The sequence below is a fragment of the Geotrypetes seraphini genome, chromosome 9, assembly GCF_902459505.1.
Source record: "Geotrypetes seraphini chromosome 9, aGeoSer1.1, whole genome shotgun sequence".
NCBI lineage: Eukaryota > Metazoa > Chordata > Amphibia > Gymnophiona > Dermophiidae > Geotrypetes > Geotrypetes seraphini.
This window is the reverse complement of record NC_047092.1, coordinates 61,688,270-61,702,717: the sequence shown is the minus strand read 5'-3', so window position 1 is coordinate 61,702,717 and position 14,448 is coordinate 61,688,270. Positions and strand designations below refer to the sequence as shown.

The window sequence follows — 14,448 nt, the reverse complement described above, 5'->3', positions numbered from 1 at the left end:
GGGGAGAAGAGAGTAGCAGGTTTTTGAGGGGTTGGGGGAATCAGCTGTGATGACGATCATGAAGGTGTCAGATGTAGGGTTACCATATATGGAGCCTCACAAACCTGGATGCACGGCACTGCCCTGTTCTACCCCATCCCTGCCTTGTTCCTCCTCTAGCCCCACCCAGTTCCAACTCAAGTCCCACCCCCTCAAAGCCTCATCTTCTTCCTGCCGGGCTTTGGCCGTGTCTGAAGGACCTTGAACATGTGCGGATGTGTGTGATATCATCCGCGCATACTCAGAGACCCTCCAGATGCAGCTGAAGCTTGTTGGGGCTTTTCAAAACCCAGGTTTTGGAAAGTTTGTCCGGGAACCCAGACAGTTCTCTAAAAAGAGGACATGTCTGGGTTTTCCCGAATGTCTCGTAACCCTAGTCAGATGCCCTGTGGGGGGTGTGGAAGATCATAGCCAAGCAATGTTAGTGCATTAGTCGCTTGGCTACTTTGCATGGGGTTTTAGCTAATTTGCATGGCCGGATCGGAAAATGGGCAACAAAGGGAAAAACACACGGTGAGCCATTTTGTGCATCAGGTCGGTATAAGTGATCATCCCTAAAGCTGTAAAAACAGGTTTAGTAACAATCGCTGACTTTAGTGAATCTAGCCCTAAGTGTGTTAGTGCGTACTATCTGCTAAAGATGCCCATTCTATTCCTATGAGTGTCTTTAGTAGTTAGTGCATGCTAATCATTAACATATGCTAATGCAATTAACACATGCTAATGCATTTAGGCTCGGATTCTCTAACTGGTGCTGATTTTCTTGGCACTGATACGTGCTCAAATTCAGTTAAAAACAGCCATTCAAATGATGTTTTTAACTGAGTTTTAAGGCACTTACCAGTGCCTAAAAATCAGCACCAGTATTGTGTCTACATAGGTGCTTTAGGCCACCTTACAATCACAGTAAAGATAGGTGCTGGAAATGAAGGCCCAGAAAACCATGGCCTACATTTCCAGCAGGTATCTTTCAAAGAGGCGTGATTCTCTTTAGAGCGCCATCACATGGAGTTCTGATTGATAAGTCGATTAAGCCGTCCACGCAATGTGTGGCGGCGGCAAAAAGGGCGAACAGAATGCTAGGAATGATAAAGAAGGGGACCACGAACAGATCGGAGAAGATTATCATGCTGCTGTAACGGGCCATGGTGTGCCCTCATCTAGAGTACTGCATCCAGCACTGGTCACTGTACATAAAGAAGGACACGATACTACTCAAAAGGGTCCAGAGAAGAGAGACTAAGATTCCGTACAAACGTAAGGAAGTTTTTCTTCACCCAGAGAGTGGTAGAAAACTGGAATGCTCTTCCAGAGTCTGTCATAGGGGAAAACACCCTCCAGGGATTCCAGACAAAGTTAGATAAGTTCCTGCTTAACCGGAATGTATGCAGGTAGGGCTAGTCTCAGTTAGGGCGCTGGTCTTTGACCAGAGGGCTGCCGCGTGAACGGACTGCTGGGCACGATGGACCACTGGTCTGACCCAGCAGCGGCAATTCTTATGTTCTTATACATGATCGGCGGCCACTTTATAGGTGGCCGCCGATATTGGCGCCCTATAGAGAATCCGAGCCTTAGTGCCCTTTGATGAATTCCCCCTTATTGCATTATCCTTGCTCAGATCTAACAAATCATTTTCTCAGATGCTTCGTTTGAAAGGAAACTCTGCAATGAGAGGGCATAGGATGAAGTTAAGAAGTGATAGGCTCTGGAGTAATCTGAGGAAATACTTTTTTACGGAAAGGGTGGTAGATGCCTGGAACAGTCTCCCGGAAGAGGTGGTGGAAACAGAGACTATGTCTGAATTCAAGAGGGCCTGGGATAGGCACGTGGGATCTCTCAGACAGAGAAACAGATAATGGTTACTGCGGATGGACAGCTCTATGACCTCACAATGCAGGTGCAAAGAGCCTTAGCCAATAGGGAGAGGAAGAGATAATGGATGCTGCAGATGGGTAGACTGGATGATCCATTTAGCCTTTATCTGCCGTCATGTTTCTATTCGTAAGTGAACTCACATATTTCTGAGGGATTTTTCTCCTTAATACTCCAGAAATATGTGCAACAAATTAACAACAGCATTTAATGCCAAATTTGCCTTTGTTCCCTTAAAATCACTGAAAGTAGAGTGCTTCATATAAAAGGTCCTTTGGGCATGATATGCCTTGCGAAGGTAAGGAAATTTAATGTGTTGCTCCTGTGTGTTCCTCATCTGCTGGTAACCACTCTGACAATGCATCTGCACAGTACATTGGTTTGCAATATTTGTGCAAAGATATCACTCCTCTTTCTTTACAAAAGTCATAGATTAAAACATCTGCACTGTAATACTGTAAAAATCATTGCAGTTTTTCAGCCCCCTCTATTCTACCCAGTCGATAATGGCAAACAAAGGATTTGTTAAGTCTGGATCATATAATTATATGTGGTTGTCTTACCTGATCCACCTCATTGGCTGTATACTGCATTGCTTCATTATGTTGTTCTTCCAACATTTCCATATTTAACTCCTCTAAGAATTCGTTCCTTTCATCATCCAGCCATCCTTCATCCAGCTGCAAAGAATACATTAGTACATTACATCGCATTAGCAGAAACATATGTTAATGTGGGGTAAGCCCAAATGGCAAAATGCAGCCAATTCCTTTTATCATAATCATTCTCTTCTCAAAACCAGGCTTTTTTGTATTTTTCCCTTGCAGGAAAAAAAAACCCCCAGAATAATAAATTGGATTCCCTTGCCTTTTATCCTTTTCTTAAACAACGAGACTGAATCTCCTATATTGTGGGAAACTTCACGGCACACAATATCACTTCCATTCAGGATCCGTGAAAGGCAGAATGTATGGTCCTAAAGCTGTCAAGACCATTATCTCCAAAACTACCAGGGTTAAAGCAACTCTAGTGCTACTAATAGGGCTAAGTAACAGCTATGTTCTTTCCAGTATGAATTCCTATAAGCACTCAGACATCTGATATTGATTTTTTTCCCCTCAGGTGATGCTACCTGATTCTTAAGAAAGTACAATGTATACGGCTAACTCAAGGATAATAAAATTAGCCCATTCACACTCAGGTGATCATGTGTGTGTTTGTGCGATCTTCTGTTTAAATAAACAAATGTGTGAAGGGCATTTTTATAATCTAGGTGCCTAAGTTTAAATACCCCCCCATGCAAATAAATGTCTTGAATTAGAGAATGACACGGTGGCAGTTACCTGTGGCTAGCCCGCCGAAACGGTAAGGGGGAAAAAGTGCTCACTGCGGGTACGGGAACAAGGCCGCCCGTGGAGAAGTGAATGGCCTTGTCCCCGCAGTTAAGGGAAGGAATGCGTGCGGTCACCAATCGCATGCGGCCCCCTCCCTCCTTCCTACCTACCCAATTCTATCTCCTTCCCTCCCCCTTACTTTCACAGCGCATTTTGAGTAACTTCTTCACAAAGCTGTCGGAGCCTGCAAGCAGTAGCGTGCGTGTGTGGGCAGAAGCTTCTCTTCTGACGCAACTTCTGGTTGCATCAGAAGAGAAGCTTCCACTCACACATGCACACTACTGTTTGCAGGCTCCGACGGCTTTGAAGAAGTTACTCAAAACGCGCGGCAAAGGTAAAGGGGAGGGAGGGAGATAGATAGATTCGGGTAGGTAGGAAGGAGGGAGGGGGGCGGGCCGCGCGAGGGGTGCCGAAGGGTGGTGAGGTGGCAAGAGGGAAGGGTGGTGGAGGAAAGGAACAGACACTGAAGAGGGATGGAGAGGAACAGATGCTGAAAGGAAATGGGGAAGACAGAGTGGGGAGAAGGTGCTGAAAGGACAAGGGGAAGACAGAGTGGGGAGAAGATGCTGAAGGGACATGGAGAAGACAGAGTGGGGAGAAGACACTGAAAGGAAATGGGGGAGACTGGGGAGAAGATGTTGAAAGGACATGGGGAATACAGTGGGGAGAAGACGCTGAAAAGAAATGGGGAAGACAGAATGGGGAGAAGACATTGAAAGGAAATGGGGGAGAGTGGGGAGAAGATGCTGAAAGGAAATGGGGAAGACAGAATGGGGAGAAGATGCTGAAAAGACATGGGGAAGACAGTGGGGAGAAGACGCTGAAAGGACATGGGGAAGACAGAATGGGGAGAAGACGCTGAAGGGAAATGGGGAAGAGGGATTGGGAGAAGATGATGAAGGGAAATGAGGAACAGAGAATGGGGAGAAGACGCTGAAGGGAAATGGGGAACAGAGAGTGGGGAGAAGATGCTGAAGGGAAATGGGATGATAGAGTGGGGAAAAGACGCTGAAGGTAATGGGGAAGAGAGAGTGGGGAGAAGACGCTGGAAGGGAAGAAGACAGAGATGCCAGACCATGGGGGAGCGGAGGGAAGAAGATGGGTGCCAGACCAATTGGGAGGGGGGAGGGGTGAAGGGAGAGGCACTGTAACAGAGCAAATGGAAGATGCAGAGAGAAGAAAGACAGTGGATGGAAGGAATTGAATGAGAAGATGAGGGAAGCAGAAACCAGACAACAAAGGTAGAAAAAAAAATTCTATTTATTTATTTATTTTGCTTTAGGATAAAGTAGTATATTAATTGTGTCTATAAAAATTTATAAACAAAGGCCTGCCAGCTGAACATCTCTTTCTCTAGTTCAGTAGCCAGAAATTTGATTTATTGCAGTACTTAGGCTTGTTTAGATGCTGCAGGGATGGGTATGGGGCAGGGACAGTGGTTGCGAGAATGGGACAGGGACGGTGGTCATGGGGATGGGGCGGTGACGAGGACAAAATTTTTCCCCCATGTCATTCTCTATCTTGAATAATAGCATTTACATGCATAAGGGTATACTTACCTGTGAAAGTGCCAGCAGGGTGCTTTGGTGCTATTCTGTAATGGAATGCCTAACTTACACAGGGGACTTTTTGCTAAACTGTAGTAAGCAATAAGGAGCATATGATTCCTTAAGAATGTGCCATTTACCCAGGGCAGGATTAATTCTTTGAGGGCCCCTAGGCACACAAAAACACTGGGACCCCCTGGTCCTGCCCCACCCATACCCCACACCCCTGCCCCGCCCCCATTTGTTTTCTTATTTACTTCTTTATTTCCACTTGTGTTTCTTTTTTTTTTTTAATTCAAAACAAACAAAGATTAGCATACCAGTAAACAGTTTTTCTTCTATGCAACCCCAAACATCTCTGAACAAATCCCCCTTCTTCCTACCTACTTACCCGGGACTTTAACTCTGAACCCTTTCCATACATATATAAAAGTGTTCAAATATATTGTAAAGCAGTAATACTATCCGAAATATAAGTCTATATTAATAACCAAGTTTACAACGCCTCTCAACTAACCCATACATATGTAACCCATATGTATGTATAAACAATCAAATCTGTAACTCCTGTAGTACGTTTCACTCCATGTATGTTAACTTGTAACAAAACAAGGCAAGGATCCACCAAAAAATTCAACATGAAACAAAAGAAGATTGGCAGAAAATAAGGAGATTCAAATCAGGTTTATTCAATGTGCTCTCAAGAATCATGCCCGATGCATTTCGCCATACAAGGCTAGTCAACGCTAACAGAAAACCATGTCTTTCATACACACAGAACACAGATACACCCTCATCCAGTATGGAATAAGTGATCACAAACTAAAAATAGAAATATGTAGATAAAGGTTAAACTGAACTGCCAAGAAGCCAAATTGCATACAGTGAAACACCACAGAAACAATGACACATAGCCCCCTAATACTCTGCAAAATATAAATATGGCAGATGTAAATTTGAAGAAACTGACAATCACCACTTTACAAATTAACAAATAGAAATAGAAATAGAAAACAGAAATAGAAAAAAAATTTAAAATAAGAATATATCATTTTATTGGACTAATCCATTTTTCAATTAACTTTCAGAGGCCATAGCCTCCTTCTTCAAGTCAATATAGTATACTGCTGTTTCATTATACTGTCCTGACCTGAGAAAGGGGGTTTTGGTCTCTAAAGGTTAGTAAAAAAATGTATTAAAATTAGTCCAATAAAAAGATTACCTTATTTTCTGTTTATACATGTTTTATCAATACAACTGCAATACTATTTTATTTAAAGCAACAAAAAGATCTTTTTTCTACCCTTTGTCATTTCTGCTTTAATCATCTTGTCTTCATTCTCTTCTTTCTAGCCAGCATCTGTCCTTTCTCTGTCTTCCATGAAGCATCAGCACCTTCCATCCACTGTCCACCCTCTCCCAGTTCCATTTGGCATCTTCACTCTTTCTACGCTCTTTCCATAAACTGTCTATCCTGTGCCCCTTCTCTCCTTTTAACATGATTCATTTCAGCTCTGCCACTTCTCCATTTCTCTCTCTCTCTGTCACCACCCCATCCCCTATACTCTGGAATCTGTCTCTCCTCCTTTCTTTCCTTCCCAACCCACGTTCTGGCATCTATCTCCTTCCCTTCCCTGATTCCACGACATCTCTCTCCTTTCCTTTTCTTTCATCTCTCCCTCTCCCTCCATGCTCTGACATCTCCTCCTTTCTTTCCCCCTTCCTTTTTCCTTAGTCTGGCACCCCTTCCTCCTTCCCTCCATATCCTGGCATCTCTTCCTCCCTCCCTCCCTCTCTTCCCTCCATGCCCTGATATTTCTTCCTCCCTCCCTCTCTTCCCAGGCCTAAATGATGATTAAAATATTGAAAAGTATAAAACAGACACAAGTATTTCATCTAAATACACTGACTTTTAGCAATGTAATTCTACAGTACGGTTTCCTTCCGAAACATCAAACATGCAGGACATCGAAAGGCATTCTGTCCAAATCAAAAGTTGCTGAGAGCCTAGTCCTACCTTTCACAGTCCGTATGGCGGCGGCAATGCTTTCACGAGGCTACGGCCAGGCTGACCGAGACACTTGAGGGAGTCGCTGGCAAGAAAGGAAACAGAACTAACAAAGGGGGCAACAGAGCTAGAGAGCAGCGGTGAGCAGGGAGGACACGGGTCCCCCCTCTCCTCCGGTGCCCCTGAAATGTGAAGCGGCAGGGAATGTGAGAGCAGCACCACCTTGATTTTCTCCTCTCCAAACAACACCGATCCACCATGAGATGACTGACAAACCTCCCTCCAGCAGCAGCACTCTAAACACACTGCTTTGCGGCCTGTTGCCTTTTCCTGCCAGTGATTCACTCTGCCGTGAAGAGCGTGTTTAGAGTGCTGCTGCTGCTGGAGGGAGGTTTGTCGTGTGGGTATAGGCCACCACTGTCACTATCGACATCTCCAAATATCCATTTCGCGCTAAGCTTGCATGCTCAATAGCCATACCATAAGACTAAAGCATTCCAGATTGTCTAATATTATGGGCCAGAATTTAAAGTTGTGACCAACAGACTTTCCTGCCTCAGTCATCTCAAGCCCAACCAATCAGGTTTGAAGACACACTATGAGGCTCATAATCAAAACTTTGAAACGTCCCAAAATCCACCAAAGTAGGCACTTGGAAGTCCTAATAGCCAGGATATCCAAGTGCCGATAATCAAAACCAACTTTCTAGACTTTCAGCATCACTTCTAAGCTGCTGAACGTCCAGAGCTCAAAGAGACATGTTGGGAGATATGTTATGGGTGGGCTTAGACTTGGAAATCCTGCAGGGATAATCAAAGCTTTCCCAGAACTGTCCAAGGCAGAACTTAGACGCAGGGAGTTAGACCTGTTTTAGTTGCATCTAAGTTCCACAAAGGTGCCCAAACTGACAAGAAGACCACTGGAGGGTTTAAGACATGACCCCCCCCCTCCCCACTTACTCCCCCAGTGGTCACGACCCCCTCCCACTAACCAAAGAGAGAAAAAAAATACAAGTAGGCTTTCCCATCAGCTGATCGCGCATCGTCAGTTATACCAGTAATGAATCTGTCAGTTACAGTGCCCTAGGCTATTGGATAGTGCATAGGTATGAAGCCCATCCATCAAAAATCCTCATTCAGCTATTATAGCCAATAATGAGGATGAATCTATGTTACCCATCACAATGTCCTCACCTAGGAAGCAGCAACACAGGTTTGATAAGCTTTAAGGCAGTAGGCTCCTCACACGGAGAAGTGCGAGTACTCAATATTTGTCACATCACAGCTGAAAATTTTCAGATTAAAATATAACTCAGTGTGTGATAGATATTCATTTGTTTCATGGCCTCAGATGTTACAATTTAAGGAACTCAGCAGATTTCCCAGTGTCCAGCAAGGGTTAAGGCAAGCTTTCTGAGACAATATGCTGAGGCTGCATAATGTTGGAGAGGGAAGCCAGTGAAACATACACTGTAAACTACAACTATTTTGTTTTATAGGCAAAATTGAAAAACTTAAATTGGCTAAAGTTGATTTACTATGTTGCAGATGAAATCTGTCTTTATAGGTAAGTTGAGAGGGCAAATTTCAAAGTAATTTATGTGAATTCCTTGGCTGAAAATAATGGAGTGGGATAGAGTACGGAATTTTGAAATCCCTAAGCATCCTTTACCGTGTATACTCTGCGCCTGTTACAAAGCAGGTGAAAAGTTTGCAGGTATTTTTCTACCCATGGTCTTCATTGGTCCCATATCTTCAAATGAGAGCTTCATAATGAATTTCAATTCAAAAATTAGCTTTCAGGTATGCATTAAAAGGGAAATAAAAACAAACCAAATAAAAGGAATTGTAAATAAAATCATGGGGGTAAATACGTAATAAATATACTAACTGGAACAGAAGAGAGAAGGGGAGGAGAGGTTAAAAAAACTACATCAAGATAGAAAATAAGATAAAAGGGAAGGGAAGTACGATGGGTGAGGTTTGCTTTTAAGATAGCGTTTTGTCGACATCCGCCAGGGATATTTCATGAGCTCTGCTTGGTAGATTTTATCTCAGGTGTTATATGAATCTCTGAAAAGGAAGGTTTTCAATTTGGATTTGAATTTGTCTAAGAAAGGTTCAATTCAAATGTCCAATGGGAGTGCGTTCCCCAAAGAGGGGGTAGTGTCAGGTTGGGTCGTAAAATATTTCCCTTATAGATGGAATTGGAGATTGGAAATTTACCCCAACCCCGCTGTTGAATTTTGGATCAGTCTTAACACTAGTGCCACTCATTCAGCTATGTTGTAGGAATTGTAATTGATGGCATGTGATCTATTTAAGCACCGGAAAGCTTTATTGTGCTCAAAGTTAATGTTAACTTAGGGGTTGATATTCAAACAGGTCAGAAACAGCTCCTGACCAGTTAAATCACCTGTTAATCATTGCTAATTTTAACTGGTTAGTGCAGCTGAAAATAAATTGTTAGCACCGAACTGAAAACCAGCCACTTTAGAGGCATTCTAAGGGCGCAGTCAGCATCTGGTCAGTTAAGTACTGATATTTAATACTTAACTAGCCAGGTTAACCTCATAAATAGAACTGCATAAAGCACAGTCCTATCTTCATGAGGTGTGAAGTGTTGAATATCACACTTAACTGGCCATGTGTTAACTGGCTCCGGAAACTGGAAAATTCAGTGCTGGTGCCTGGACATGGCCTGGAATTGAATTTCCAATTTTAGCACCTGTGGCAGTCAGCAAAACACAGACCACCACCAGCGAAGTCTCGCGAGGCTGCTGCATGAAGACTTGGCAGCCATTTTGAAACTCTATTAGCGGCGAATCTAGCAGCAGCAGCAGGCAGGAAAGACTATGTGTTGGAGCCGTGAACTGACCTTTTCAGATAAGTGATCTACTGTTAAACAACTTTTGTAGAGCCATAACATTTGCCACTTCAGTAGAAGCAAGTATCCTTGCTCCATCCAATGTGCTATGATTAAAATTCAAGCACCTTTCCAGCGACATTGTACCGCTGCTGTGGCGCCTTGCTGAAGAGCTTATGAGCACATTTAAATAGTTTAAAGCCTTTATATGTTATATGAAGATACTATTTGAGATTCTTGCCCAGTATTGATGAGAGGGGAGGGGGGTTGTGTCTTGTTCTATTTTGAAAGTGGACTGTAATTTAAAATCCCCAGTCTGTTTGGATCAAAGATGGATGTAGGGCAGAAAGTGAAGGAGAGAAGAACAGCAAATGGATAAGGAGGCCCTAAAAACAGAGTTAAAAGCAAAGACAGAAGGAAGCACAACCAGAGACTAGGAAAATGTGATTAGAAAAATAAAATCACCAGACAACAAAGGTAGAACAATGATTTTATTTTCAATTTAGTTATTGAAATGTGTTAGTTTAAGAATTTACTTCTGCTATCTATATTTTGCATTGTCAGGAAGAAATTCATTTCTTTCTCATTCTCTGCTGTTGTACCGTATGCAGAGTCTGACATCTTAGGGTTTTGTTTGTGCATATTACTGTGTTTCCCCAAAAAAATACCTTCTCCGAAAATAAGCCCTAGCATGATTTTCGGGGTAGGCCCTAATATAACACAAAACAAAAAAAATCTAAAAACAAGAAAAAGACTACAGAATGGAATGTACAAGGTAAAGGAATCTTTATTAAAAAACCATACAAAATTGTAATCCTTAAAAAATGGCTATTTTCTTTCATTTTCGGTAGCTGAACTCACCCTGTGTGTCAGCTCAGAAGGAGAATTTCTTGCCTCCGATTCAAAAATTTTGATGATCTCATTATTAAGTTTTCTTCCACATTAGTCTCTACAGGTGATATATTGAACATCCCGGACCCTGAGGAAGGAATTTTTCTCCGAAACACAGACCATGTTGAGTCCATACTCCATGTATATAAGAGCCATTTTTAAGGATTACAATTTTGTATGGTTTTTTAATAAAGATTCCTGTACTTTGTACATTCCATTCTGTAGTCTTTTTCTTGTAAGTTCTACCCCCATAATAAGCCCTAGTTGGATTGACCCCCGAAGCCCCTCCCAAATGTCCCCGACATTCCACGATTAGCCGGCGGTAGCGCTTTCTCTCTTCCCCCCAATGTGCACCATCTTTCCTCCCCTCTCACCCATCCCCTTGCAAGCATCTTTCCATCCCTCCTTACCATCCCCGCCCAGCAGAACCCCGCTGATACTCCCACCGCAAGGCTGACATACCTCTGTTCCAAACAGCAATGGCAGCAGCACTGAATAGGCTGCTTCATGGCCTTCCCCGCTAGGGCCTTCCCTCTGCCACATCACTGATGATGTCATCAGCGATGCAGCACAGAGAAGGCCCCAGCGGGGAAGGTCGCGAAGCAGCCTGTTCAGTGCTGCCACTATTGCTGTTTGGAACGGAGGTATGTCGGCCTCGTTGTGGGAGGGTCGTCGGGATGGGAGGGTCTGCTGCACAGGGGGATGGAAGGGAGAGATTTAAAGATGCTGTACAGGGGGATGGGTTGGCGGGGTCATCGGGGTTCTGCTGCATGGGGGGAATGGCTTCGTATTATCTGTTCCACAAAGATCTCAAGACTTTATTTCAGAAATGTTATGACATCTGAAATTCAGTTTGTTTAAGGATGTTCTGTAATTTGTTTATCTGTTTACCATTTAAAGCTCTATTTTATAGGGAAGATGTGGCATACAAGAACAATGTTTAGATTAAATCTAACACAACACAATGAAATTGCTTTCGGGGTTCTGCTGCATGGGGGGGAGGGGAGGGAGGGATATAAAGATGCTGCACAAGGGAATGGGTGAGAGATGATCGTTGTACAAAAAAAAAAAAAAAGACATCCCCGAAAATAAGTCCTAGTGCGTTTTTTGTTTTTTACCCTAAATTGATAAAAGACAGTGTCTTATTTTTGGCCTTGTATTTGCTTAGGGGTTGTTTGTGTTCTGCATGTGTGATCGAGGCCAGGTGTAGGAATGAAGATTGAGAAGTGTTACTAGTGTCATGGTCCTAAGTAGAAAATATTTGTTGGCTTTCCTTCAATCTTTTGGGACCCAAAACAGCCCTCACTTAAAAATTAGTGGATACTACAATCCTAGGGTATATGGTTGCAGAAAAAGGAGCGATAAAAACAAAAGACTGTGGATGATGATGTTCTAAAAGATGATTTATTTATTACTTCTTCTAAAAGAATCAATACAAATATGATAGTTCACACGTATAGTCCTACCAGACTCTACACGATCTGTGTTTTGTCGAACACGCCTTCCTCAGGGGTCAAGTTGGATACAATGGGCTCAGAAAACAAATGTATACAAAAAAACAGAAAGTTTCTTTAAACGACTCTCAAAAGACTGTGAATGCAAGCAGAGTGGTGCCAGAAAACCCAGATGTCTCAATCCGTCCTCCTTTTTCTGAAATGCCTCGTGTTTGGTTTCTTACTGAAAAGGCAATAAGCTATGTGCTATAGGTTAATGTCAAGGATTGCATGCATAGGTTTCAAGGTTCATGGAAATGACTAAGAGAAAAACATTAATCTCCACTTTTATTAAATTGGGGTAGAGGTTTCTACCACTGCCCGGAGCGCTAAATGCTCCAAAACTGATGTTCATAGAACTCCTATGAGTGTCAGAGCAGCATTGGAGCATTTAACACCCTGAGCTGTGGTAGAAATCTCTACCATGGTTTAGTAAAAGAGGGCCTAAGTTATTTGCATGTGATTTTCTGTGGGCTGTACTTGATTGAAATATTTTTTCTTTATTTGCTGACTTTGCTTTGTTGCTTGGAAATGGACATTGTCTGTTTGTGTTGTTGGTTTGCCTTCACACTGAGAAAAGCACTAAGATATGTGCCATTGATTTGCTTTTACAATGGAAAAATAGCACTAAGTTATTTGTGTGTGATATTCTAACGGCTGTTCTTGATAAGTTTTGCACATAAGTAATTAGAACTAAAATTCTTGTCTGAGCTAAAATATCACTGCTATTGAGCTGATGATTGGCTTTCTGTGCGTAATGCAGAACCCACCATGCCTCACAAATTGTACTTTTATTGATGTTTTTTCAATCAAAATAAAAGTTAGGAAAAAAACACTATAGACTTAAAATGTTTATTTGCAATGCCTTAAGTCATAAAATTGCAAAAATCATCTTTCTGCTTTCAGTGGGGAGATGCGAGAAAGAAAATTAAGACTGTGGGAATGGTGAAGGGATGTGGATGAAAATTGTGGGGATGGTGAGGGGATAGGGATAGGGATAAAAAATGCACTTCACTGCGGGCACAGTGAGGGTACGGGATGAAAATGTAGGGGTGGTGAAGGGACAGGGATTCATCTTTGTCCCTGCGGCTCTTTCTAGTACATGAGGCTGTCCAGGGATAGGGGGTAGGAGGGTAAAGAATATGCTGAAAATAGTGAGGGGATTGTAGAGAAGAGACACTGGATGGATGTTGAAAGAAGGGCGAGGTTGGATTGAAGGGGAGAGAGGAGATGCTAAATACAAGGAGGAGAGAGAGAAGGGAGATACTGAATGGAAGGTGAAGAAAGAGAGATGTTAGAGGGAAAGAGTTGGAAAGCTATAGGCGGATGTAGTAAAAAAAAAAAAAAAAGAGGGACATTGAAGGCAGAATAGTAAAAATAAATTAAATCTGGACAGAGAGGCAACAAAAATAAATGAAAGAAAGCTGCAAGGGAAAGATCAATGTTGCAGATGGATGTAGTGGAGGAAATGAAGAAGACAAGTAGAGAAAAATGACAAATGGCCAGGGAGAGTTAAGAGAAGATAGAGGAAATCAGAAACCAGAGACCGGGACCACCATGATTAGAAAAAATAAATAGCCAGACAAATGTAGAAAAAAATAATTTTCCAATCAATATTCAGATGGCAGCAGTCAGCACATTTTTAAACACAGATCATCACTGGCTAAATTAGACCCACATATTCAAGGCTGGACTCTGTCAGGGCATGGGCACTGAATATGCAAGTCTGACTGGAATGCTACTGAGTCTCAACCCATATTCAGCTGGGACCAACTTAAAATACTTATGTGGGTTCCAGCTAAATATTGGTTGGAACCTGCATAAGTGCCTTTGTCATTTTAACTCCTCCCCCACAATGATTGACACCCTCTCCTGAACCCCTCTCACTGATTGTGACTGCCTTCTGAACCCTTCCCTGAGATTGATTTTTCCCAGTGAACAGCCTCCATGATGGCCCCCCTGGGACCACCCCCACTAGGATGTCCCTTCCCAAGATCAGCCTTCCCTCAAGTCCCTCTGAGACAGCTCCTTGCAAGACAAGGTCTCCTTGAAACACGAAAGGCAACTGAATCATCTGTACCAGACACACAGGCTCTGCTGTATAGGACGCCCGGGAAGTGTGTCCTATACAGAATCGGGCCTACACTAACCCCGATTCTGTAACCGGCGTCCATGTTACAGATGCTGGTTAGAGAATAGGATTAGAGTAGACGTGGTCGCTACACTTATCGTGGCACTTTTGAAAACAGCAGGAAAGGACTTTTTCACTGTGGCCCTGATTCTGCAAAATGCGTCCCGATTTTAGCCAGCTGTAGGCGTCCTACACCTGTCTAATCAGA

General features: G+C 42.8%; 1 protein-coding gene across 3 annotated transcripts in view; it reads right to left on the bottom strand.

The window, feature by feature from the left end:
• PDZRN4 (PDZ domain containing ring finger 4) overlaps positions 1-14,448 on the bottom strand; it is a 792,627-nt gene that overhangs the window by 29,823 nt on the left and 748,356 nt on the right. For all 3 annotated transcript variants that reach the window (XM_033959287.1, XM_033959288.1, XM_033959289.1), the window contains one exon: positions 2,475-2,591. In XM_033959287.1, coding sequence (XP_033815178.1) covers positions 2,475-2,591 — 117 coding nt within the window. The remainder of the gene's footprint in view (positions 1-2,474; positions 2,592-14,448) is intronic.